This window comes from Physeter macrocephalus, chromosome 18, assembly GCF_002837175.3.
Source record: "Physeter macrocephalus isolate SW-GA chromosome 18, ASM283717v5, whole genome shotgun sequence".
NCBI lineage: Eukaryota > Metazoa > Chordata > Mammalia > Artiodactyla > Physeteridae > Physeter > Physeter macrocephalus.
The window spans coordinates 23,162,129-23,186,051 of record NC_041231.1 but is presented as its reverse complement, the minus strand read 5'-3'; the positions used below and the strand labels follow the sequence as shown (position 1 = coordinate 23,186,051).

Sequence of the window (23,923 nt, the reverse complement as noted above, 5' to 3'; positions counted from 1 at the left end):
GAGGCCAAGAATACAGCAGGCATGAGAGCCATTCCCTATCAGCACCTTTTTAACAGGAACTAACTATTAAGGTATTTTCTTCTGTTTTTTACCAATTCACTGTGTAAAAGTCACTGGGTAAACCAGTCTCCACCAAATACATATATTTGGGGCTGCCAGGGGGAGTTGTGTGCCCACAAGAAGCTAAACAGACTCAATAAGAAATTCAAATCAAGAATTGTTCAAGACGACACCTGCCTTCTGGCCTAATGGAAAAATCAATCTGTCAGGTTTTAATTAAGTGTTCAGGCTAGAAAGAAAAGGCGGCTGCTTATACTTGGTATACTACCTAGTGGAGTGTTCATAGTCAAAATGCAACCGAAAGCCCTACGTGTTACAGGAATGGTAACTATGTGTACAGATGACTCATTTGCTTCTGGGCGGCCATAGATTTAGTAAATAAAAGGTGGAACGAGATGAATCCCATAAGCTTGTTGACAAAGACCTCCGTGAATAATGACCTTCGGGAGTCTAAATGATGCTGTGTTAGAACGTCTAACTGAGAATGTGCACAGAGAAGCTGGGGAGACAGGGGATCAGGAAGTGATGCTTTCCTGCCCGGTAGTAATGTCGGGTCAATAAAACAACAAGTGAGGAATATGTAAATCAACGCGTGAACGTGTGAATGAATGACTGAGTAAATGGAGGAATCCATGTGTTAATTCCATGATGTTCAGTAAAATAACTTACTTCTCCACTGTACGTTACACAGTCACTAAGAAATACACAAACACGCACGTCCCTCGTCCACCAAGATGGAGGCGGTTAAAAGTTCTGACCCAGCCCGTCTGAATACAGGTGTGGCTGAACGAATAGGAAACAGCTCTGTTAACATGGTTCACGACCACCGTGGGGAATTAGTTGGCAAATGTGCGGCCCCCCTTCCCAACCTGCTAAGCGCACGGCTAGCTCATTCTCCAGCCACCCTGGCAGACGTGGAGAAACAGACATCGAAAAGGGTGCATGGATTACAAGTTAATAACTGGTGTGCACGTGGTGAGCTGTCCTGAGCAGCTCTGTTGTTCCCCTAGGAACTAAACACCAGACACCTTGCCAGGGAAAAATAATACAGACAGACTACGTAAACACATTCAAATCCCAAACCTGACTACAAAACCCTTGTGTAGTCTAACGTTTGACCCGACTGAAGTATCATTTCCAGTCCCTTTAGTGTGAAAATTAAGGTTGCTGAGAGAATTCAACAGGCAATCTGGGAAATAGCCAGATAGGAAGGCTCTGATGTCCACAGCCTCGGACTGTCAGCGGGGCAGGAGCCAGACAGGGGATCACTCACAGGAACTTATTTTCCCTTCCTTTCCTCCTTCCCTATCAGACCTGCCGGTGGGGAAGATGATGTTCTTCTCTATGGGGAAAAAAAAAGCCCTAGGCCCTCAAATGCTTCTGAAAGAGCAGCCTTTTTTTTTTTTATAATTTTTATTGGGGTATAGTTGATTTATAATGTTGTTAGTTTCAGGTATACAGCAAAGTCAATCAGTTATACATATATCCAGTCTTTTTTTTTTTTTAAGATTCTTTTCCCATATAGGCCATTAGAGAGTACTGACTAGGACCCCTGTGCTATACAGCAGGTCCTTATTAGTTACCTATTTTATACATAATAGTGTGTATATGTCAATCCCAATCTCCCAATTTAACCCTCCACTCCTTATCCCCTGGTAACCGTAAGTTTGTTTTCTACATCCATGACTCAGAAAAGACAAATATCATATGATATCGCTTATATGTGGAATCTAAAAAGAAAAGGGTACAAATAAACTTATTTACAAAACGTAAGTAGAGTCAAAGAGCAACCTCTCGAAGGCGGCGTACAGACACTGGTGCCACCCTGCTTCTGGCAACCTTTGGCTTCCTAAGAAGGCCACAGAGACATGGAGAGTCCCTCCCCCAGCCTGGCCCCCTGGGGGCTCCTAACAAACTCATCATACCCCTCCCCAGAAAAACACGTGCAGGCCTTCTCCCTGGGCTCCCAGAAACGGGCCCTGCGTCAGCTCAAACGACATCCTCCCAGCATTCACAGCCTTCTCAAACCATCACGTGCCATTGTGTCAGGAAGAGCTATTGTGCCCGACAGAAGAGGGAAGGACAGCAGAAGCCCTTGGGGAGAGAAACGTGGGGCATGTTGCAGGGAAGCAAGAAAGCGTGGGAGGGGAAGTTTTTAAATCTCCCCAACTTTTGTTATCATCCCTTTTAAAGGAGGAAGTGAACTGCCAAGACCAAGTCCTAAAAAACCACAAATTTAGATAACAGGAATCACTCTTATTAATAATAAACCATCACCAAAAATCCAAGTGTTCATGACAAGCCAAAAGCTCTGTTAAGTGCTCTGCATACATCTGCTCACTTATGCCGCCCGTTGGTCCAAACCCCAGCACCGTCACTGCCACTAACGTACGCTGAGTCCCAAAGACTCAGTCACTCGCTCCGGACACCGAAGCTACCAAGGGGCAGAGGATCCGTGCGAATTTCAGGAGAGAACAAAAACCACTTGGCCCAAGGTAAAACATTCCGAAGTCATCCCATTATGTTGAAATTCTACAACTTGGTACGGCAGGAAAAAAAAAAAATCCCCTCTTTTTCTCAAACCCTGTTGAACCACCTTGGAGAAGTGCGATTAATCTTCATCAGTAAGGACATCCTGACCATCCAAAGCGGAAGTACAACAGGCCACAAAATGAATTTTGCATTTTGTGCGGCTTGAGCCAATCACATCTCCATGACGTAGGGCCTGGTTCACTGCAGTTCCTGAAGGTGATCAACCCATGCACCTCCAGACAGAATCTGCTTGTTTTATAATTAACACTTTAGGGCTTCCCTGGTGGCACAGTGTTTAAGAATCCGCCTGCCAATGCAGGGCACACGGGTTCGAGCCCTGGTCTGGGAAGATCCCGCATGCCGTGGAGCGACTAAGCCCGTGCGCCACAACTACTGAGCCTGCGCTCTAGAGCCCACGAGCTACAACTACTGAGGCCCGCATGCCACAACTACTTAAGCCCACGTGCCACAACTACTGAGCCCACGTGCCACAAGTACTGAAGCCTGTGCCTCTAGAGCCTGTGCTCCACAACAAAGAGAAGCCACCGCAATGAGAAGCCCGCGCGCCGCAACGAAGAGTAGCCCCTGCTCGCCGCAACTAGAGAAAGCCCGCGTGTAGCAACAAAGACCCAACGCAGCCAAAAATAAATAAATTAAATAAATAAATTTAAAAAAAATTAACAAGAGCATAAACTCTTTTCTGAGGCTGCCTTCAGATTTTAGGTCCCGCATACCTCTCCCAGGATGAAGCCAAGGGCAGGTGACAACGAAAAGCAATGAAGGTGACAGGCAACAAAGGTACAGTCAAAGGATCAAGACACTGGGAGAAGGGCTAGAGAAGAAAAAGACAAAGAAGGAAAAGAACAGCATGAACAGGACTGGCTTCCCTCAGAGGACCTTGCAAAATGCCTGCAGAGAACACCTCGTGCACAGGATGACCAATATTTTGCACTCGATGGATCTTACAACCCAGGACAAGGAATGTGCTTTCACAGGGATTTGCAACCCAATCTGGGTTCAGTAATAGAGAGAAAGCCAAGATCGCTGAGTGAGCAGCACAGGAGGGGCTCAGCCTGCCATGTCTGTCCCAGCCCTGTCCTCCTGTCTTGCAGGAGAGGAAACCTTGGTACAAAAAAGCAAAGCCCTTCAAGACAGTGTATGAATCCCAAGCAGGGCCAGCTTCATGGAGGTGTGACCTGTGCAGTCACACAGGGCCCCGTGCTCTGAAGTGCCCCAACTTGGTTTAATGTTTTGCTGTCACCATCTTGAAATTCTTAATATTTCACAGTATTTCACAAGGAACCCCCCCCATTTTAATTTTGCACCGGGCCCACAAATCCCATAGCTGATCCACTCTCACTTTTAGTTTGATGTTTGAATTTTCAAAAGTTTCAAGAGACTTGGATTTTACTTCTAATTTTTTACAGATAATGTGTTTCACAGGCTATTTACACTCTAGGTAACCTGGCTTGGTTGTCACAGATTCTCAAAAGTTGATATGTAATACATACAGCAAGCGTGTCTTCACCTCACACCTAATCCATGCTCCAACCTGCAAACCAAAATGTGCTTAGTACGACCATCAGAGCCCATGGAAAAGGAAAGATGTCCCTAGTGGGTTTCATGGAGAAATAATGGGACCCATGCACTTCTAACCTTGAAGGATTAAGAAAAGCTGAACCACTCACTAAAACTCAATTCCAGATCCTCAACCTTATCCTATTTCGTTCACAATATACACCTCCCAAACATGTACACACGCGAGTGTACACACCCACAGGTATAACACGCGTATCCAGAGAAAAATCTTACAGCTCCAGAGGCCTGTATGTACCCCTGGTCTCATATATGTTACAAACATCAGAGACACAGGTTGGTCCTGATGGTGCTGTCCTCAAATGGGGTTTCTTTGCAGAGGAAGAAAATATAAATGCATACACTGGAAGACCAAGTACAGGTACACCTCAAAGACATTTTAGGATCAGTTCCAGCCCACCAAAGTCAAGCGAGTATCACAATAAAGCAAATCACATAAAATTTTCAGTTTCCCAGGGCATATCAAAGTGATGTCTACACTAGACTGTAGTCCAGTGTGCGATTGCACTCGTGGTGTTGTACATTCTATGAATTTGGACAAATGTATAATGACATGCATCCACTATCACGGTATCACACAGAGTATTTTCATTACCCTAAAAATCCTCTGAGCTCTGCCTATTCGTCTCTCCCTCCCCCCACCCTGCAACCACTGATCTTTGCATTATCTCTACAGCTTTGCCTTTTCCAGAATATCATGTAATTTGGATCATACAGTATATAGCCCTTTCAGATTGGCTTATTTCACTTAGTAATATGCATTTAAGGTCCCTCCATGTCTTTTTGCGGCCTAACTGCTCATTGCTTTTTAGTGCTGACCAACATTCCATTGTCTGGATGTACCATAGCTATTATTTATCCATTCACGTACTGAAGGACACCTTGGCTGCTTCCAAGTTTTGGCAATTATGAACAAAGCTGGTATAAATATTCACGTAAAAGTTTCTGAGTGGACATTAAGATTTTAACTGCTTTGAATAAACACTAAGGATCCAGGATTGCTGGATCACCTGGTAAGAGTAAGCTTGGTTTTATAAGAAACCACCAAACGGTCTTCTAAAGTGACTTACTATTTTGCATTCCCACCAGCAATGAATGAGAGTTTATTCTTTAAAACATTGTTTCTGAGGTATTCATTCTAAGACCTGCCGCAACCCAATGACTAAGGATCTTTCACATGGCACAATGGAAGTTCAAGGGAAACATTCCATCCTTTTAAGCCTCTACTCAGCCCCCTAACACACGGTCCATGGTCAGGTTCCTTGGGATTTCCCCATTCGGAAGGCGAAGCTGTCCAGTGAGCCAGGCTCCGTGACCACCCATGATCTGAATTACACACAGGTGTTTGAAAATACAGAGGTATCCAGCATAATTAAGAGCATTAAGCAATCATCTCAGCCCAAGGAGGCAGCTGAAGAAAAAAAGAACAGAGTTTGGGCCGCACTTTGGGAAATAAATTCCACAGCCTTTCACCAAGTTGAAATCTTGGCTTTGGACACACATAAAAACGAGCCTGACCTGATCTGAGCCCCCAGTGGACACCTGCCAGATCACAAAAGTTTACCCAACTGGCCTGCTTTCCCACCGAAAAGGCCACCACTGGAATGGCAGACAGTATGGCTGGTAAGACCCAACCAAGGACGGACAGGACTGTGGAAAGGAAAATGGCAGAACACAGCTGGCCAAGTCAGGATGGGGACCTCTGCTATTAAGAGAACCGTTTTTACACTGCGTTTTCAAAAAATAGCATCACAGCGGCCTTTGATCTGATTTTCTTCTTTTATAGACTTCCATCACCCTTTCTTTATGTCCTATAAAACATAGCTAATTACTCTTTTATTTTCTCTCTTATCACTTGGTACTGCTGTACGGTAGTAAAAGGACTGCCGACTCTACCCAGGGAAGCATGTCTTTTAGGGAGAAGTGCATTAGAAACCCCTTTGCAACAAAGGAGGCGGCGCCAGTGTTTTCCCCCAAGGTTTCAGGAACCTGGAAAAAGATGGCAAGTCACAAGGATGACTTCTCCTTAAATAAACCGTTACCAAGTATAACTTTATTTGTTATGAGAAACTCAGAAAAATTTTTAAATTAAAGCCATTGTTTAATGGGCAACACTGACTCTAATGGGCCCTGTTTAACACACACCCGTCTTTTAAAAAGAGCTTTGTCCAAACATTTCCTCTTTGTTATATTTTTCTCCATTCTTGAGGGAAACACTATCTACCTTTACACTCATTTTGTTTAACATCTCCAGTCATTTATGCTGTTTACTGAGTACCTGATATTCCTAATAAAATGTCAGTACAAATATCCAAGTTGCCTAGGAGGAGAGAAAAAAAAGTTTTCCCACCCTCCCCTGGCTGGTCAAGGTAAACAATTCTATGGCCCGAGTCAGTCAGCCAGGCTGACACAAGTGCCTTTCATCTTTCCTCTGAAATTACAAAAGATGATCGTTTTACTCAGCCATAAGCCTAACTAAATCGATACTCTGTACACATCAGAATTAAATATGTTCTCTCTGCTCAAAATGAACAGTGTATTATTTATCACTAAATCTAATGACAAAAAAACCTGATAACTCTCTCCGATTATACCACTGATTTCATCTAGTTCCGCATCATCGATTCTTTTGGTCATTAGCATAATCACAGAGCACCAGCTCCGGCTTAGGCAGCAAGTTTGATAACAGAGCTGAAAGGAGACACACACTATTTTAAAAACATGTTCCGATTTTCATCTAAGTATATCTTTATTTATGTGGCTTTCTTACCATAAAGATGCCAGTCCTTGAAAATATGCAGAAATCACTTTCTACTCTGAAGAACAAGGTGCTTATATCGTAACAAGAATACAGAAGTATAAAGTGCCTGTTAATTAAACATCGCTTTTTAACTTGCTACCCTGCATATGTAACTGTGAAGTTCTAAACCAAGTCTTTAAAATTAGAATGAGAAAATGGCTAGGATCCTTCAAATGAATGCCTCGTCTGTTTTCGGTTTTTTTTTTTCCTCCTTCAATGTAAGAGATCAGCCACTTGATTTATTATTTTTTTGAAATCAAATTCCCTGGTTAATGTTTGACTTTAAAGTTTTTCCCTCCCCCATAAAACAAAACAAACAAACAAACAAAAAAACACTGTCAAATGAGCATATTATGAAGACGTGACCAGGACTGACAGTTTCACGTCCATCCTATATTTTCAATGTACAGGACTGCAGAACGCTGCTGGGTGTTAAATTCAAGCGTGAAGAGCTTGTCTTGAATTAATATTCAGCACTTTAAAAGGTTCACAGGGAAAAATGAATCAACTACAGCCACATGTATTCATAGGAATGAATTTTACTAATGGTACTGAACAAAAAAAATCAAGTTACTAAAGAACACATATAGGGGGATACCACCAAAACACATCTTTTACATGCAAAAGAAGACCCTGTATTTGGGGGAATACAATCATAAGTATTAAAAGTATAATGAAAGCCATGGGGTGGAAAACAGCCAGCTGAGAGCAGAGGTCACCTCCAGGGCAGAAGGACTGGGCTAAGATATGCCAGGAGCCTCTTCAACCTGGATCAGAAATACATTCTTTCTGAAGCTGAGCACATGGGGGCCCAGTGAATTATTCTCTGAATTACACTTTTTTGGTGTCTTACACATTTCATAACAAAAATCGAAAGCTGTAAGCGCAAAGTTTTAAGAGAAGTTGCTTTGTAAGTATCTGCCAGATTTCTTTGCTCAAAAGTCTCCCTCAACTCACAGATCAAAGCGCTTGAGGCCAAGGCATCGCATTTTATTCAACAATTGGGGCACTTGTTACAATACTAAAACCCCCATATAAAATCCATTTGCACCATTTTCAAAAGTCTCACAACTACCTTGAAGAAGTTTCCCACCTCAGTACTCTGCCAGGGAAAAGTCCTCTCTGACACAGAGACGATTTCTTGTAGCTAGTAAAAGGCCACTGTGCTGCTTCCTAATTGAAATAAACAAAAACAAACACAGAAACGGCATCTCTCTTTAAGCATCTTTTTAATTTTGAGTTGACGCAAATACATGCACAGGAAGAATAAGCTAGAATCACATCTTACCTACGATCTGGGGACAAAGGGGTCCAAGGTAAATGTTCTGCCAGATGGGGAGTTGATTCCTCCCCCGCGCGCGCGCGCGCACGCACGCACGCACGCACGCACGCACGCACACACACACACACACCCCCTATCCACAACGCCATCCCCATCCCAAAATATTTAAACCTTGTGCTGCTGTTGCCTCAAGGACAGTAAGACAAAAGGGAGAATCACCCCCAGTCAGCAGTGAGGATGACTTGCTCCTACAAGTATAAGAATTTGTTGTAAGCTCACCCAAGTTAGGACGGCGCGTTTACTGTCAACAGGCCATCATACTGCAACAAAAGCCATGATTTAGAAAATAAGATGAACACATTTAAGTGACTGAACCCTTCCCTAAGCCCAGAGAAGGCATGCAGAACAGCGGGTCTGCAACAACACGCCTGATGAAGCCCCTAAGAGAAAACCCGAAATTGAACCATTTTCCACTGTAATAGACTATCTTCTCCAAAATTATTGACAGTTGGATGTGGACAGCACTATTCCGTAAAGAGGTCCCACCCAACCCCCCCCCCTCAAGGTTCAACTAACTTTCTTCCAAATAATTAAATGCGGCAAACTTTCTATTAGAAAATTTCTGTAATACGTCACTAGAAAGGGTCTGTCATCGATTCCCTAATGATAAATCAGTTAATTACTTAATCTTTCTTAGTGAAATGATTAACATCTTTTCAACAAACCAGGGAGAGTGATTTAACGTCACGCTGTAGATTTCATCCACTGTTGACAGCTGTAGTAAGACCATGCAGCCTCCACGATGCACCTTCTATTTTTTCAACCAGTCCCGTTTTTCATCTTTTATAGAAACCCTCCATGCAAAGTTAGAGACACTCCAGTTTTAAAACTTGACCCATCAGAGATGGTTTTTTAAGCCCTTCGGGGTCTGAACAGAAATAAAAGAACTTTGTATTACAGGGATATTCCAAATGCCACCCAAACCCAGAGCCCAAGCAACTGTGAAGTTCGAAACATAGAAACAACTGCCAACTTTTTGGTTATATATTACAACGAAGCCACACCCAAAGTCAAGTGGCAATTTTTTATGTTTTACTTTAGGTGAGGGCATTTTCGACCAACATTTTATTGCTGGGCAACTTCAAAAGGTACGTTACTAATACAGATGAAAAACATCTATACAACTTTTATTTAAATAACTCTTTTGATCTTAGTGGAGAGATCTTTAGCTGAAGCCCTGAATAGTTAAACAAGCCTCCTTAGCATTTTATCTTCCTTTATCTCATAATCTTGGAGGATGCATTTGTCTTAGGATTCTGCTTGCTTTATTTGTGTGGCATCCTTGGCGAGGCTACTTCCATCAATAGTCCTGCAGGCCCCATCACATACAATGAGAGAGAATTTCCCAAGATGCCTAGGAAAATCAACGTACTTATGCCAGCAGGGTTAATCTAATGGGTAAACAGTTCAGATTTTTAAATTAAAATGAAATACTTGGAGAAAGAAAAGAAAATTCCAGCAAGCCATCTGACACTAATTGGTAGCTACAACATGACGACGCCCATTGGAAACATGGAGGCAAGCGAGGCATAATTTGAAAGAAATGTCTGGTACTTGGTGAGAACGACCGATGTGCCACGTTGTTTCTACCACTCACCTGAACTGTGAGGCTCTTGTTCTGCCTCTATTTCTCTAAGTATCTAATGTTTCTTTTGGTGCTTGACTCTGGAAAGGGAACCCATATTCCTTTCTTAGGTTTCATGAAGTGCAAACAGTAAAGTTAAACCCTTAAGAAGAGTTATAAGAGTCCTCCAATGCTGATCTTTGAGGAGTCCGGTTCTCCCACTTCGGTGGGCGTCAGAATCACACGGGGAGCTATTCGGAAATGCAAAGGCTGCCCCCCACCCCCCGATAGGGCACATCCAGGCACACTGCGACTACGTCTGTGCTTGCAATGACAGCTCTGCTGCGATTCCAATCCTCATGCATACTTAAAAACCACCAGCTTTGATTCTTCATAGAAATCCAAACACATTAAAAAGAACACAGGTCTCAAAATAAAACAAAAAATTAGTCCGTAAACTCCAAGTGAAGATAAAGATTTCAGTTCCACAGTCTTTAGGAGCAGAAATCACTTGGTCCATGGGTCTCTGTTTAGCGTGCATCAGAATTACCCCAGGGGAGATTTGTGAACAACGCACATTCGCACGTCAGTCTGCAAAAGTTCTGATCGGAGGATCTGTGTTTTAATAAATCCCCCCTAACGTGTACACACGCACAGACACACAATGACCTGGAAGCAGGTGAGCACGGGAAATCGCTTTGAAACATGTTGAACTCGGAGCAACCACAAACCTCTTCCACTTCGCATAGGAGTATCCGCCTCCACCTCTGTGCTTACCTGTCCCCGGGAAAGGAAGCCTCCAGCTCCTCTGACAGGGAATCACCAACTCAGGAGAGAGGCTCTGGGACAGGAGAAACTCATGCCAAAGTCACATCACTCCCTCCCCACAGGAGCTGCAGTCACTGTCCTGAGAGCACCAAGAACGTCTTTAAAAGTCTGAGTAACTACACAGCCCCGGTGGCCTTAGATCTTTAAGCTCAAAGAACATACCTTAAACACTCCCCCTAATTCGAAGACAAGGAACCAGAAGCAAGAAAAGCCACATTATGATTCAACTGCAGAGCCAGGAGGGAGAAAAGGAAACCTCGGAAATTCTGCTTTTGAGTTGATGCTAGAACTGTTATTCAGGGTCCTAGCCAATAAAGCTGATCACAGAATTAGCTAAAACCAGAGAATCTGGCAAACTGTGAATGTCCACGTGAATTACTACTAATAAGTAAGTCTGTATCCAAAAATAAAATTCAAGAAAACATCTTTGTCCCATCCTAAGTGAGGATCTCCTATTTAATACAAACAGGGACCCAATAATGCCAGGTTCAGGTCCATTTTTCTCCCCTGAGCAAATTGTCCTCTAACATGCTAGCCCCAGATATTTTCAAACTGTTGAAATAAAACAGAATGACACGAGCTTTCTAATCAGTGATTCCTCCATTTCAGCTCTGTGTCTGAATTAGCAGCATTAGAGGAAATAAACCCATCTGAGAGGGGTCCTGAGTAGACAGAACTAAATAGTAAACAGAACACTTGAACACAATTTTGTATGTGTTCATGCTCCTTTATTTAAAAAAAAAAAAAAAAAAAGAACCTATTTTATTGAAAATGTGATTTGGAAAGAAAGTGCAATTAGCTTTGCACAGGCCCTGCCGAGATGTTCCTGAACACATCAGACATATGTAAATATTTCGTGATATCAGTTCCAATTGAGTAGACCTGTCAAGATATTTACAGGGCTTGACAGTACTTCTGTCTTTAATTAAATTTTTGTCCAGATATTCTAATGTAATTTAAATAGATTATTAGTTGTCAGGATCTAATATAAATTTTGTTTACGATTTAGTTAAAGTACTCAGATTGAAGAAACTAATTTAACCCCACACGTGAGCAGCTTCAAGCATCAAGACGGCTAAAAAGCTTCCACTGCCCTTTGCACTCTTCCAATAGTCTTAAATTACTACAACTTAACAGCAAATATCGAGGCACAAAATGGAGCCCCTCCCCCACTTTTTAAAAAGCAAATAGCTTGGGGAGGGTCATACGGAAAAACCCATCTATATGCATGTTCAAGTTCCAGATTCTTTCTTTCAGGCAGCCAGTTCTCCCAGTGGCTGGCTAGGTAGGAAATGCTTTTTCTCACTTTCGATCCCATAAAATCACTACCAAACACCTGTTGTACACAAGGCAGGGCATGTATTAAAAACTGGGGTCAGAGTATTTCAAAAAGAAACACAGGTCTTGTGCAGAGACATCCTCAAGCTAACTCGGTCAAGAGATTTTCATGACTGGGTAAAACAGTACGAGGAAAAGGATGCAGTTTCTGGCACAACCTTCTTGTGAATGGGAGCTGACTTCTAAATAAGGCCCGAAAAATGCCTTAGCCCCAACTGACTGTAATTAATAAAAGTAATTTATTAAAGAAACAAAGAACACTGTCAAATTGTCTTCCCTGACTGCCATGCGCTTTACCCCACTGTACTTCCTCTTTCCAGAATACCAGCCTTGGCAGCCATTATTGCAAGCACATTATCTATGGGATGCAAAACCAAAGCACTTCTTGAAATCAAACGTTCCTCACAACATTTATTTTTAGGTTGGCAGCACAAGCCAAATCTGCTTAATTTCCATTAACCACATCGTCACACGCACATCAAAATAAACTATGTGGGTCCCAGGGGGAAAAAAAACAAGCGTCATGCATAAGATACCCCATATTTGCCCAGGTTTCCCTGTTTCAGGAATTTGTCTCATCTCATGGCCCGCTGACGTTCTAGCTTTCGGAACCTCTAACCTTAATTCAGCCAAGCACCAAGGAAGAGAAAGATTTTTAAAAATCAGTTTAAGATGATTCCTTGGATGGCACACGTATGGCAAAGTGACTCACAGACCAGTGTAACAAGGCACAGGAAAGATCATTTAGAAATCACACCAGCCCAACTTACTTGGCTTGCTGGCTTGATTTACAAACTCAGTGTTTGATCACCTGGTGGGATTACTACCATCAACTACAGAAAAAAAAAAAAAAAAATCCCCTACAAATAGTAAAAGTCCATGTTGGCTGGTGTATAAAGTTCACCAGTCTATTCAGCAGATGACTCTCTTAAGGTTATTTTCTTTAGAAGACAAACCCCTACTTGCTGGAGACCTTTATATACGCTAGGTCCAAAAAACATCCTTAAAAAAAAAAGAACAATACTGCTGCCTTAGCAAAAATGACATTTACTATGACGGAATTCTATAAAAGGAGTATGACACCTAACAGGATAAGAAAGGAAAAGAAAAAAGCCCTAAGCAAAAAAAATTCTTTGAGAAACCAAAGTACCACCTGTGCAAATCTAGCTATGATCTGGAAACCCCTTTTCAGCCACAGAGAACCAGCTCCTGCTCGGTGCCTTGAAGTGGCAATTAAATTGTAGTAACTGAAGATTACCGGGAGAGCAAAGGGCGGTAGGAGCTCTTTGGAGGGCTTGCCTCCCCACTTAATGCTCTTCAGTCAGGGGTTAAATGAGTTTCTTTAATGTAAGTACCTTAAAGTAACTGAATCATAAACAAAATTTATACTATTTTCTGACAGTCTGCCATCTATTTAAATTTTATTAACGGGTACCTAAGATTATTTTTAAAAGACAGAATCCTTGCGATGCCCTGTAAATATTCTTGGCATCCCCACCGAAAAGTAATCGGTACTTTATAACACCTAAATTGAACACACGCACATTTGCGGGATGCAGACTCTTTACAAGATAACATTTCGAAAGTGAGTTTGCATCTTAAGTAAAACCTGAAAACCAAATCAACAGCACAATAAGATTGGCTGAAAAGAGGAAGCTGGGTTCAAAATAAGTTGTCACATCGGCTCTATCCTCCCTTCTCTTCCTTTATGTTGGCATTGGACGTGCGGGGTATAAATATATTTGTTGAGGAAATATCACAATTCTTCTGTTAAACAACTGCTGAGAACAGACATATCCTTCAGTAGAGCCTCCGAATGCAAAGGCCGGGGCTAGAGTCTTAAGAGAAGCAAGGAAGCAAGGAAAAACTTAGTAACAGAAAACCATGCCCAGGCTCAACATTAACCCGGTTAACTTTTGTTATTGTTGGTACAAATGATTTAACGAGAAAGTATTTACAGCTTTTTAAAAAACATTACATATTGCAGAAAATTGCCTAATAGCATCCATGTGTATGTTTAACTCACATTGTTTAATGATACAATAAAAGGTATATCCAATAAAAGCTACAGACTTTGAAACATGTTGGGCACCCTGGTTATGAAACTCTGACTTAAAAAAACACAAAGTGCTTACTATGTGATTGACATTTGTTCGTTACAAATGCAATCCTTCAATGACAATTATTTTTATTCTTCTCTGTGAGTTTAGTTGTCCTTTTTCCTACTTTGTTCTACTTAATATGAAATGACATTTAATTTGGGGATAGTTTATAGCTTTAAAAAAAGTGTTACACAGTTTATACTCCAGAATTTAAATATAAACACAAAATCTTTCACAGGTCTCCAGCAATACAACCCCCTTAATTTGAGGCAGTTAATTTGGAAAGTTGATGCTTCTTTCATTATACTTTGATAAACCTGTGAAAACAAAATGCTAAAGCAATTACTGTTACTACTGCCTTTAAAAATGTAAAGCAGTTAAATGTTCCTAGACAACAAGCAAGGACAAGTTACAGAGAACTTGAATAAAAGTAGCAACGTGGTCATGCTGAATGTCAATCTAAAAAAAGAGGTTATGTCTAATCTGGAGAACGCTCCCTCTCGCCTTTTTAAATTCCAAGAGTGGGCTGACACAAAACTTCATCACCAGGGATTTTTTTTTTTTGATTTTTTTTTTTTTTTTTTTTGAGCTTCACATCAGATTTAAACCCTCACATACAAAACCTTGGCTTCCCTGACAAGGCAGATCTTCTAAACTTGATGTGAGAAAACGTTATCTAACTCTAGTGTAGGAGTCTAATGTTGGTAAAAAAGAATTCCACTGCACAGTTCTGGGTAGCAAGACAACCTCTAGAAGACTTACTATCCTTTTAATGCCCTTTTGGGTACATTCTCTTCATAAATAAAAATGCATTATAAAAATAACTCGTTTAGCTACTCAGCACCTATAAGGAACTCAAATGCTGCCTGGAGAGGGGCTGAATATTTCCTTCCAAGCAAGCCTCTGCTTGCACAACAAAGATCAGCATTTGCAATGGTCCATTTCTGCATTAGTGAATATATAGCTTTGCTGCTTGATCGAATAGTCCAGGGTTCTCCGTGTAGAGCTCGTGACAACAACCCAGCAGCAGTTCTGTTTGATCTCTCCTGCTTCCTTAATTTGGGTTGTCAAGGTTCAGCAGTTGGAGGCTGTTTACTTTACTTTTCCAAAAAAAAAAAACTGATTTTTTTTTCTCCCTCTCATACAATGACTAATCCAAAGACTAAGGGGGGTGAAGTGGGGTGCATCCAGTGACAAGATGTTAAACCTTTTTTCCCCCCTTTGCAGTGAGATTTTAGCTAACACCGTGTGAATGGTAACTAGTTGAATTCCTTTCAATATTTTTAATGCTCTTTAATTATGAGACCTTTCAAGTAGGGAAGTCAGAGATGGAAAAGACTCATTCCTGATCTCTGAAACTGTGAGCCCAATTTTCTTTTCCTGGCCTTAAAGAGATGGGTATTTTCACTTTGAGAATCAAAACTCTAGTGGAATTCTCAAAAAGATTCAATACATTTCTCTCTGGAGTCAAAAATAATAGGAACTCCTGTGTCTCAATTATACAGGATAACCCTTGGTAGAAAACACCTGAACTCTTACCATTTCTCTTCAAATTCCAGTTAAGACATCTCTCCCTAAATTGATTCTCGCTGTGGAAAAAACGAGGGGAAGGGAGACGAAAGGTAAAAATTTGGAAATATTCTTCAATGTATTTTCAGCAGGAGAAAAATCTCTTAACTATCCCTCAGGTTTTCTCAACTCAGCTATTGTGCCAGCCCTAAATCCTGAAGCCTACGGACAACCAAAAGTAAAGTGTAGACGGTTTCAATGTGTAGACTCCTTTCAGGGGGAATACAGAATGGCCCTCCAACATTCCTGTCTAAAGAGCAGTAACAAAAAGGGAAACCCGAACTTGGAAAATACCTGTGACCGGCAATGAGAGCAACACCAGCCCCTCATAAATGGGCTGGAAAAGCTCAAATGCAACCAAATGAAATGTTTATATTAATTCCATTATTCTGCTCAAGCCTCATAGATGAGGGTTGGGGGGAGAAGGGGGCGGGGCTCAGAGAAAGAAAATAAGTTTCATTTCGGGTTTTCTGGTCTAGCAAAAGGAAAAGGAATTAAGACGAACGTGTAGGATGAGCCCAGACTAAATCAATACACTTTGTAATCAGCCCGGCAAGGGTATTTGGACACAATGACTTGGAAATAATTAACAGTTAAAAGCGGGGGGGGGGGGGGGTGAGAAGGGGAGCGAGGGATGTCATCATATTTTATCAGAGCACTTTACACTCCATGCTAAACTTTGATCTCCAGATTTTCGGATTTCGGAAAGAAAAGAGGAAAAAAGGAGAAAGTCCAGTATTTCAAAGCACCTACCGGCTTGAGGATGGGCACATTTCCTGGCTCCGGCGCCAGACCGCTGCGCTCGCGCCGCCCATGCTGGGGCTTTGGGCGCAGAGAGCCCCCGGGTACAGCCCGAAGCTCTAGGGTGTCACCGGCCCTCGCGCCCCCGCCCGCGGCCGCCTCGACTTACCCGCGGAGTCCGGGGAGGGAGTGGGAGTGCCGCCTTCACGCCCGCGGAGGAGGCGCCGGCAGCACCATGGTCCCCGGCGCCGCAGCCGCTGCCCCTTGCCCGCTTGCTCGCCGCGCGCTATCCTCTTCTTGCAAACTTTCGGATTCTGCGGTCGACAAGAAACCGGGGCGACCCTCAGCAAATCTTCCCGGTGCAGGTTGGGGGGAACTGAGTGGGGCGGGATAAATGAGTAGCCTGGGGGGCCAAGACCGAGAGGGCGGCGGGCTCGAAGGACCCGCGAGCGCGCGTGGAGGGAAGAGAGGATGTGGCCCAGGGATTCCCCGCAAGGATCCCGAGACCGGGAAATCGGCCCGAGCCGAAGTCTCAGCACCTTCCCCGGGATCTTACAAAGTTGCAACAACAAAAAAGGAGGGGGGAGGAAAGGGGGAGGGGGTGGAATAGGGATACGATCGCAGGCGCAAGGTTTGGAGTTACAACTGTTTATTTAGTCCTTATTCTCACAGGGGGCGGGAGCTGAGCCGCAATCGGGGGCGGGGGGGGGGCGGGTTGCAGGCAGCGATTTCGAAGCAAACACTTGGGAGGGGGGCCTGAGACTTTGTTTCTGGGCGCGAAGCTCCCCGGCGCCCGCGTGTGTCACCGCCAGTCTCCGGGGACCGAGGCGGAGCTCACAACAGGTGGGGAGGGGGACTAGCCGAGGGCCAAAAAGAAGAAGGAATCAAAGTTTCCGAGAGCGGCCGTATCTGGGGAGGAGGGGGGCGGGAGGCGGAGGCGAGGGGAGGCGGAGGCAGCGAATGACCGCGACCCCACGGCAACTGGCAAACTCCTCCGGCTCCCGGCGCCGCCACCGCGGTCCCCACCCGAAGCGCACACCCGACCGGCTCGCCGGCTGGCTCAGCTGAATCCTCTCTGCGGGGCAGGAATGGAGCGCGGGGAGCCCGGGAGGAAGGCGGCGCGCAGCAGAGGAACGGAGGGCCATCGGCCGCCGAGACAGGGCCGAAGGGTCTCGGCGACTCGCGCACGTCTCAAGACATATCGGGACTTGGGAAATCCCCCCTGTTCCCCAGGCTTAAGAGGGACGTACACCCAGAAAGTGCGTGTGGTGCCGCGGAGAGGAATCCGGGCGCGGCGACTCCCCGCAGCGCACCCTGTTCCCACTCCCACCCGCCGAGCTGGCCACGGCGGCCTCGGATCCCTCGCGGGGAGGCTGGGTTCGCCGGGCCGAGCGCGCGAGAGGGTACGTGTCTAGCTGGAGGTGCGCGGGTGTGTGTGTGAGTTTTCTGGGCTCCGGGGTGCGGCAGAGGAGTGCCCCCGCCGCCGGGTTCGGGGCACGGCGTGCGTGGCACCGGAGACGTCCCCAAGCCGCGAGGCCTAGGGCGCAGACGTTCCCAATCATTCCGCTGAGGCCCGCGGAGCAGCCCCGGGGCACCGAGGGGGAAAACACTCGTGGAGAGCTAAGGGAAAAAGTTTGCTCCAAGTCCAAACTTTGGGCTCCAGAGGCACCCGGCGCGCGCCCCCTCCCGCCGCGGACCCGACCCCGAACCCCGCGCCCGCCCGGCTCCTGGGCAGGCACCCCGACGCCGGACACCGAAAGTTGCGCCAGGCGGCCTGGGATTCTCGATTCCTCTCCCCGCTGCAACCGTGGAGAGCGCAGAGCGACGCGTGAAGGGGCCGAGGTGAAGGAGAGATCGCCTCCTCGCCGCTGCAGCCGCCGCAGCCCCCCCCCCCTCCGTTTGACTTATGGAAATGCACCCAAGAGTGCGGGCGCCGCCGGAGTCCCCTCCACCGCCCCCCCGCGCCAGCCCGCAGCCCCCAGCCACCCGGGAGCCCGGGCCCCGACCCGGGGGAGAGAGAGGCTGCCTCTGGGGAGGGCTGGGGGAGATGCACGTGGAGCCGGGAGATGGGAAGAAGTTTTTTTTTTTCCTTTTTTCTTTCTTTCTTTTTCTTTTCTTTTCTTTTTTTCTTTCTTTTTTTTTTTTTTTTTTGTTGTTGTTGTTGTTTAAAGTGGTCGGAAACAAGGCAGGAGGCGGCTTGGGAAAAAGTGGAGCAGAAATGGAAAAATACAAACTCACCCGCTGCAAATGGTCTCTCGGTGCAAACTAAGGTGTTTTCGGGCCTTTCCCCGCGCGCGCCCACTCCCGCCCGCGCGCGCACCCCCGCGCACACACGCGCGCACACACACGCACTCCCGGGCGAGGGCCGGGACTCCGCGAGTACAGCATGCAACCGCCACACAATAAATAACAATAGATTCCTCCGCTCCGGACTAGCTTCCCGGAGCCCAGCCAGCGGCGGCGGCGGCGGCGGCAGAGGCGCGGACGACGTCGGGCCGGGGGCGCTACCCCGCCCGCCCCCTGGGCTGCGGCTGGGGCCCCTTCTCCATCTTACGCACCCCCAGGCCACCACCGGAGCGCGAGCCGGCTCGCCCCCCTTTCTCCGAGCCACTCGGGCGCTGGCACCCACCCCCCTCCCCCGGCCTCCCGGAACAAATAAATAAATAAGGCGCCGGCGGCGGCGGCAGAGGCGCGGACGACGTCGGGCCGGGGGCGCTACCCCGCCCGCCCCCTGGGCTGCGGCTGGGGCCCCTTCTCCATCTTACGCACCCCCAGGCCACCACCGGAGCGCGAGCCGGCTCGCCCCCCCTTCTCCGAGCCACTCGGGCGCTGGCACCCACCCCCCCTCCCCCGGCCTCCCGGAACAAATAAATAAATAAGGCGCGCGAGAGGCCAACACGTCGCGGAGGGAGATGTTGTTATTTTTTGCTGTTGTGCGTCCCTGACGTCACATCCACCTGCTGGGTAAACAACAAGGCTCGCAGCAAAAAAAAAGAAAAAAAAAAGAAAAAAAATCGCAGTTGCCAAGGGGGTGGGGCGGGGACTGGGGACAAGGGGAACAGGGAGGTGGGAGTGAGGGGTGTCCAGGCTAGATGGGGACGAGGAGAAGGAGGCAGAGCCCCGCAGACCAGAGAGAGGAAGGCAACGCCAGAGCAGTCCCTGGCAGAAGAGGGATCCGGCAAGAAAGACCTGGAAAATGAGGGGCATGGGGGAGGGGGATTCCTCAGAAGATGGGGAAAGGGGCGCCCATTCAGACACCGGAAAAAAACGAGAGGGAGAGTGTTAACAGCTAGGGACGAAGATGGGAATGCGATGGCTATTTGCTTGGTTTCTGAGCTAAAAATACAGAAGGAAGGGGAGAGGAAAGACAAGCATGTGAGTTTCCTCCAGTTAAAAGTGAAAGTGTTTTGCCATCAGTGACAGTTGAAGGAGGGGGAGGTGGGGTGGTGTTTTCAACCCCCTTTCTCCTTCTCTCCCGTCCTCCCTCGGTCTCTCCTCTTTCTTTCTGCACTTTGTCCAATGAAAGAAGGCGAGTTCGAGAGGTGAAAGTTCAACAGAAGGACAAACCCCTGTTTGCAAGAAATAGAAACCCGCCAGTGAGGGTTTTTTTTTCCCCCTGTATTTCTGAATCAGGAGAGTGTAATGTGGGACGCTTCCCCCCACTTCCTTGTCAGAGTCACTGCAGGAATGTGTAGTTAGATCCACTTTAGGCGAAAGTGGCTGCGTCGCGAGCTGTGTTCTTGCCATGGTTTCTCTTAGGAAAACGCCTAGGGGGCTAGCATGTCAATCAGTTGTTTAACACAAATTACCTGCTCTCCCAGAGATCAGTCACATGCAAAAAGCTTTGTCCAATTCTTTGAAAAGGTGACTTTTTTTTTCTTTTTGCTGCTTTGAAGTTGGGTGGAATTTAGAAATTTGAAGGAGTGAATTAGGAGCCTGAATAAAATGTTTTGGAATATACATATACATGTATAAAACAAGAGACACAAGCATTTCTTTCACTATGATCAACACAAATGGAGGAAGAAGCCTTTCTGTTTCCAAGGTGTGACTTAGAAAGATATAGGGCTCTAGGGCTTGTTGTTGTCAACAGAAATAATTTTTTTTCAGACCCATCACCCCAACCTCCCAGCATTTCCAGTTACTGGCTAGGGGGTGTACCAGGGCAACTCTTTTTGAGAATATACTAAAAGCCACTCCTGTGGATTCCTACAGAGTACTTGGAGAGAGGGAGACAACGGAAGGGGATGGCGATGGGAGGGGGACACTAGTACTGTCCCCTTGGTCTTGAGACCAGTGCAGTTGTAGATAATCAATATCCTGAAAAAGTTATTATAAATTATTCTGGAAAAGGTCTTTATACAAATATTTTTAAACATTCACTTATAGAAGAATTCTAACTCTCAATTTCAATAATAGCATAAGACTACCACTTTAAAATTCTGTTTTGCAAGTAAAAAAAAAAAAAATTCACTCATGCTACTGAATAAAGCCAGAGACAGGGAGACAGCGCTAAGGTAATTACAACATAGTAGAATTCATGTAAATGCACGCTGTGTAAGATTCCAGGCTATCCAGGCAAAACCATCCATCAGATCTTTTAGACTAGAATCCACATAAAGAAAATGCGTTTTACTTCCTGTAGCACTTCCTAGCTTCCTAGAGGCTACGGTTGTGTTGTCTTTGATTCAAGATGTTAATTAAGACATGACACACCTACTATGTTCTAGACCATACAGTAGGCACTGAGGGATGCAGAATGAAAGAAAATTCCTGCCCTTGAGAAGCTCACTGGCTACAGCTGTCAGTAATAACATCTAATATTTATTGAATGCTTACCATGAACTAGACAATGATGTAGAAGCTTTATGGCAACTCAGTTAATACTCCCAACAACCCTTTAACATCACTGGCAATTCCATATGCTGAATTCACATGAAATTAAATTGAAATCTACAAAGTAGCCAGTCTATGGGGTGCCGGGGGGGGGGGGCGGGGCGGGGGTTGTTGTTTTTCATTTCTACAATGTTTAAGCCAGATATAACATGTTATGGTATATGTCGGGTTGCAGAATTATAACTCAGGGGAATAGCGATTTATTTCAACGTGACAAATTTATGCATCGTCTGTAAAGAACAATTCATGCTTTGATCTGGCTTTTCAGATCGAACAGTGAGTTTTAAAAAAATTATTAGTATTGCCATACTAAAAAGATCTTTAGATTGCCACTGATCTTATTCTGCATTTTAACTGCCTTAAATTCTACATTCACTTGAAAGCAGGGGGACCAAAATCAGATTGGCAACAAGTTTTGCAGACAAAAGGAAATCCTGGTTGTAAATCCCATGATATATTGTACCCAATTTTGTATATAATACTGTCTAATGTGCTGCCTTATTAAAGAATTCCATGTCCACTTGGTTTACATTAGAGGGAAACTTAACTGCAGTTTAACATATAGTTCATTTTCAACACTGTCATGTTACATTCATAGGGAGCACATTTTCATTTCTTTATCAGTAATCAACTGGAAGTTTCTTTTTGTTAAATTAAAGCAAGAAGGGTTTTTAAATAAAGGGCATGGGGGTAGGACGCCACCTTTTGGTGGTAAAACAAATAGTCCCTTTTTTAAACACATGCTCCTGACATAATTTCATTTTTAATTACACCAAGGCAAAGGTGCTTGTCCCCATTTCGTTATAGTTTAAGTAATAGGAAAAAACTGTAAATTCAAAATTAGCAAACTATAGTTAACTGCGGCCAAAATTTCCCCGAAGGTATCAGAACATCTGAGTGCCCTGTCACATACTATTAATTATATGTAACACCAACTTTGTTCCGCAAATACTGTGTCAATGAACATATGCACATCTTGGGGGGACAGAAAGTGGAGTGGACATTTGCCACTTAATGAGATACCTGAATTTCTTATAAGTTTAAACAGAAACTTTAAAATCGCTTAATTCAGTGTTTCTTTAACTACAGTTACCATCTTCCTAATTTTCACCATATCTACATAACATAATAGTTCTTGAAAAATTAATATAATACACTCATTGCAGTACAGTTATTATGGTAATTGTACTAAATATTTTCCTGTAAAGCACCCACTTTTGTTTTTGTTACTACATTAAATGGGAATCATATCACCTTCCATAAATTAAAAACAATCACAGTAAAAACAAAGTTACTGATTTCTCTTTGTTAGAAAGAAAGAGTGGCTGAAAAACTAAAATTAAAAATTGAAAACTTTTTTAAAAAGGAAGAGGGGCAAGTCCTGAAAAGTGTTTTCTCTGTGTTGTTTTTGTTGTTGTTGTTTGAACAACCAGAAGGATAGAAAATGATTGCGAAGGGAGTCTAGTTCTCAATACATAATTCAATGTTATCTAATGCCATCCCAGTGGCAAGACTCCTACACTCTGAGAAACAGGCAAAACCAAGTATGTATATCAAATTACAGATTAGCAAACTGAGGCCCAGGGAGGTTAAATTGCCCTCCAAGGCCAAATAATTAGTTAGTGGCTAGACAAGGATTAGAATTCAGGTGTCCTGCCTCAGCACCATTATGTATTTCCATCTCACACTCTCCACTTCACCAAAGTGATGTGCCACCCCTCCTCCGAAATTATTCAGCCTGCCTAGTTTCTCAGAAACAGCCAACCCACATATCCCTTTAGAGACGGGAGAGCAGCTGAGGCCACAGGGGGTAAAGATCAAGGTCCATCCCCTACTCACCCTCTCCTCTCCCCCAGGTGTGGCAGACATCCAGGTGTGGATAAAGACAGTGAAGAAAGGAGGAAAGGGTTAGCAGGAGAGAAGGGGAGGAGAAGAGGGGACTTGGGGGGGAAGGGAGAGGTTAGTAAAAGTGATCAGAATTCTCTAAATGAAATCTTCTACTCCTAAGTTTCCTTCCTAGAAGAGAACAATGGCTAATGAAAATCACGTGTTTCACAGTAAGTGGCAAGAGAAGTGTGTCCTCTGTGTTGTGATGTGACGAGATGCCCACACCAGAAAACAACAGAGGCTCCCCTGTTGTAAAGTATGGTCAGCGCTCGGTAACCACTGGTTCTGCATCCATGGATTCAACCGCTGTTTAGGCTGTTTGGTGGGTTGAATCTGCAGATGCAGAAGCAGCAGATAGGCGGGATGTACTCTAAGGGACTTGAGCATCCTCAAATTTTGGTATCTGAGGGAGGTCCTGGAACCAATCCCCTCGTATACTGAGGGACAACTGTATACAATATTATCAAGCACTCTGAGACAAACCACATTTGATAACTGAGAGGCTTGAAAAGCTAGTCAGGGAATGGTGAAAGATCCCAGCTTTCAAAGGGTTTTCCCCAACGCCAAAACTTGTTCAGAGGCTCAGCATTAAAACTAGAGACAATAATGCACTTTCTGAGGTTTTAACCACGGGGGGGGGGGGGGGGGGGGGGGGGGGGGGCTTGTTA

The 23,923-nt window shown here is 44.8% G+C and overlaps 2 protein-coding genes across 2 annotated transcripts in view; one reads left to right on the top strand and one right to left on the bottom strand.

Moving 5' to 3' along the window:
* Nucleotides 1-16,761, bottom strand: part of FOXP1 (forkhead box P1) — a 610,819-nt gene extending 594,058 nt beyond the window's left edge. The window contains exon 1 of the mRNA XM_007105389.4: nucleotides 16,642-16,761. The gene's annotated coding sequence lies outside the window, so the exon portion shown is untranslated. The remainder of the gene's footprint in view (nucleotides 1-16,641) is intronic.
* Nucleotides 16,762-16,774: 13 nt separating this feature from the next.
* LOC114484279 (uncharacterized) lies at nucleotides 16,775-20,115 on the top strand. The gene is made up of 3 exons (XM_055079995.1): nucleotides 16,775-17,875; nucleotides 18,644-19,113; nucleotides 20,106-20,115. Exons 1-3 carry the CDS (start codon nucleotides 17,561-17,563, stop codon nucleotides 20,113-20,115), a joined length of 795 nt encoding a protein of 264 aa, XP_054935970.1. The 5' UTR covers nucleotides 16,775-17,560.
* The last annotated feature ends 3,808 nt before the right edge of the window (nucleotides 20,116-23,923 follow it).

Coding starts and splice junctions, on each gene's coding strand:
- LOC114484279 (XM_055079995.1), top strand. CDS start 17,561: ATGGAGCGCGGGGAGCCCGGGAGGAAGGCGGCGCGCAGCAGAGGAACG. Junction 17,876..18,643: donor CGGGCCGAGCGCGCGAGAGG/GTACGTGTCTAG, acceptor TGTTGTTTAAAG/TGGTCGGAAACAAGGCAGGA.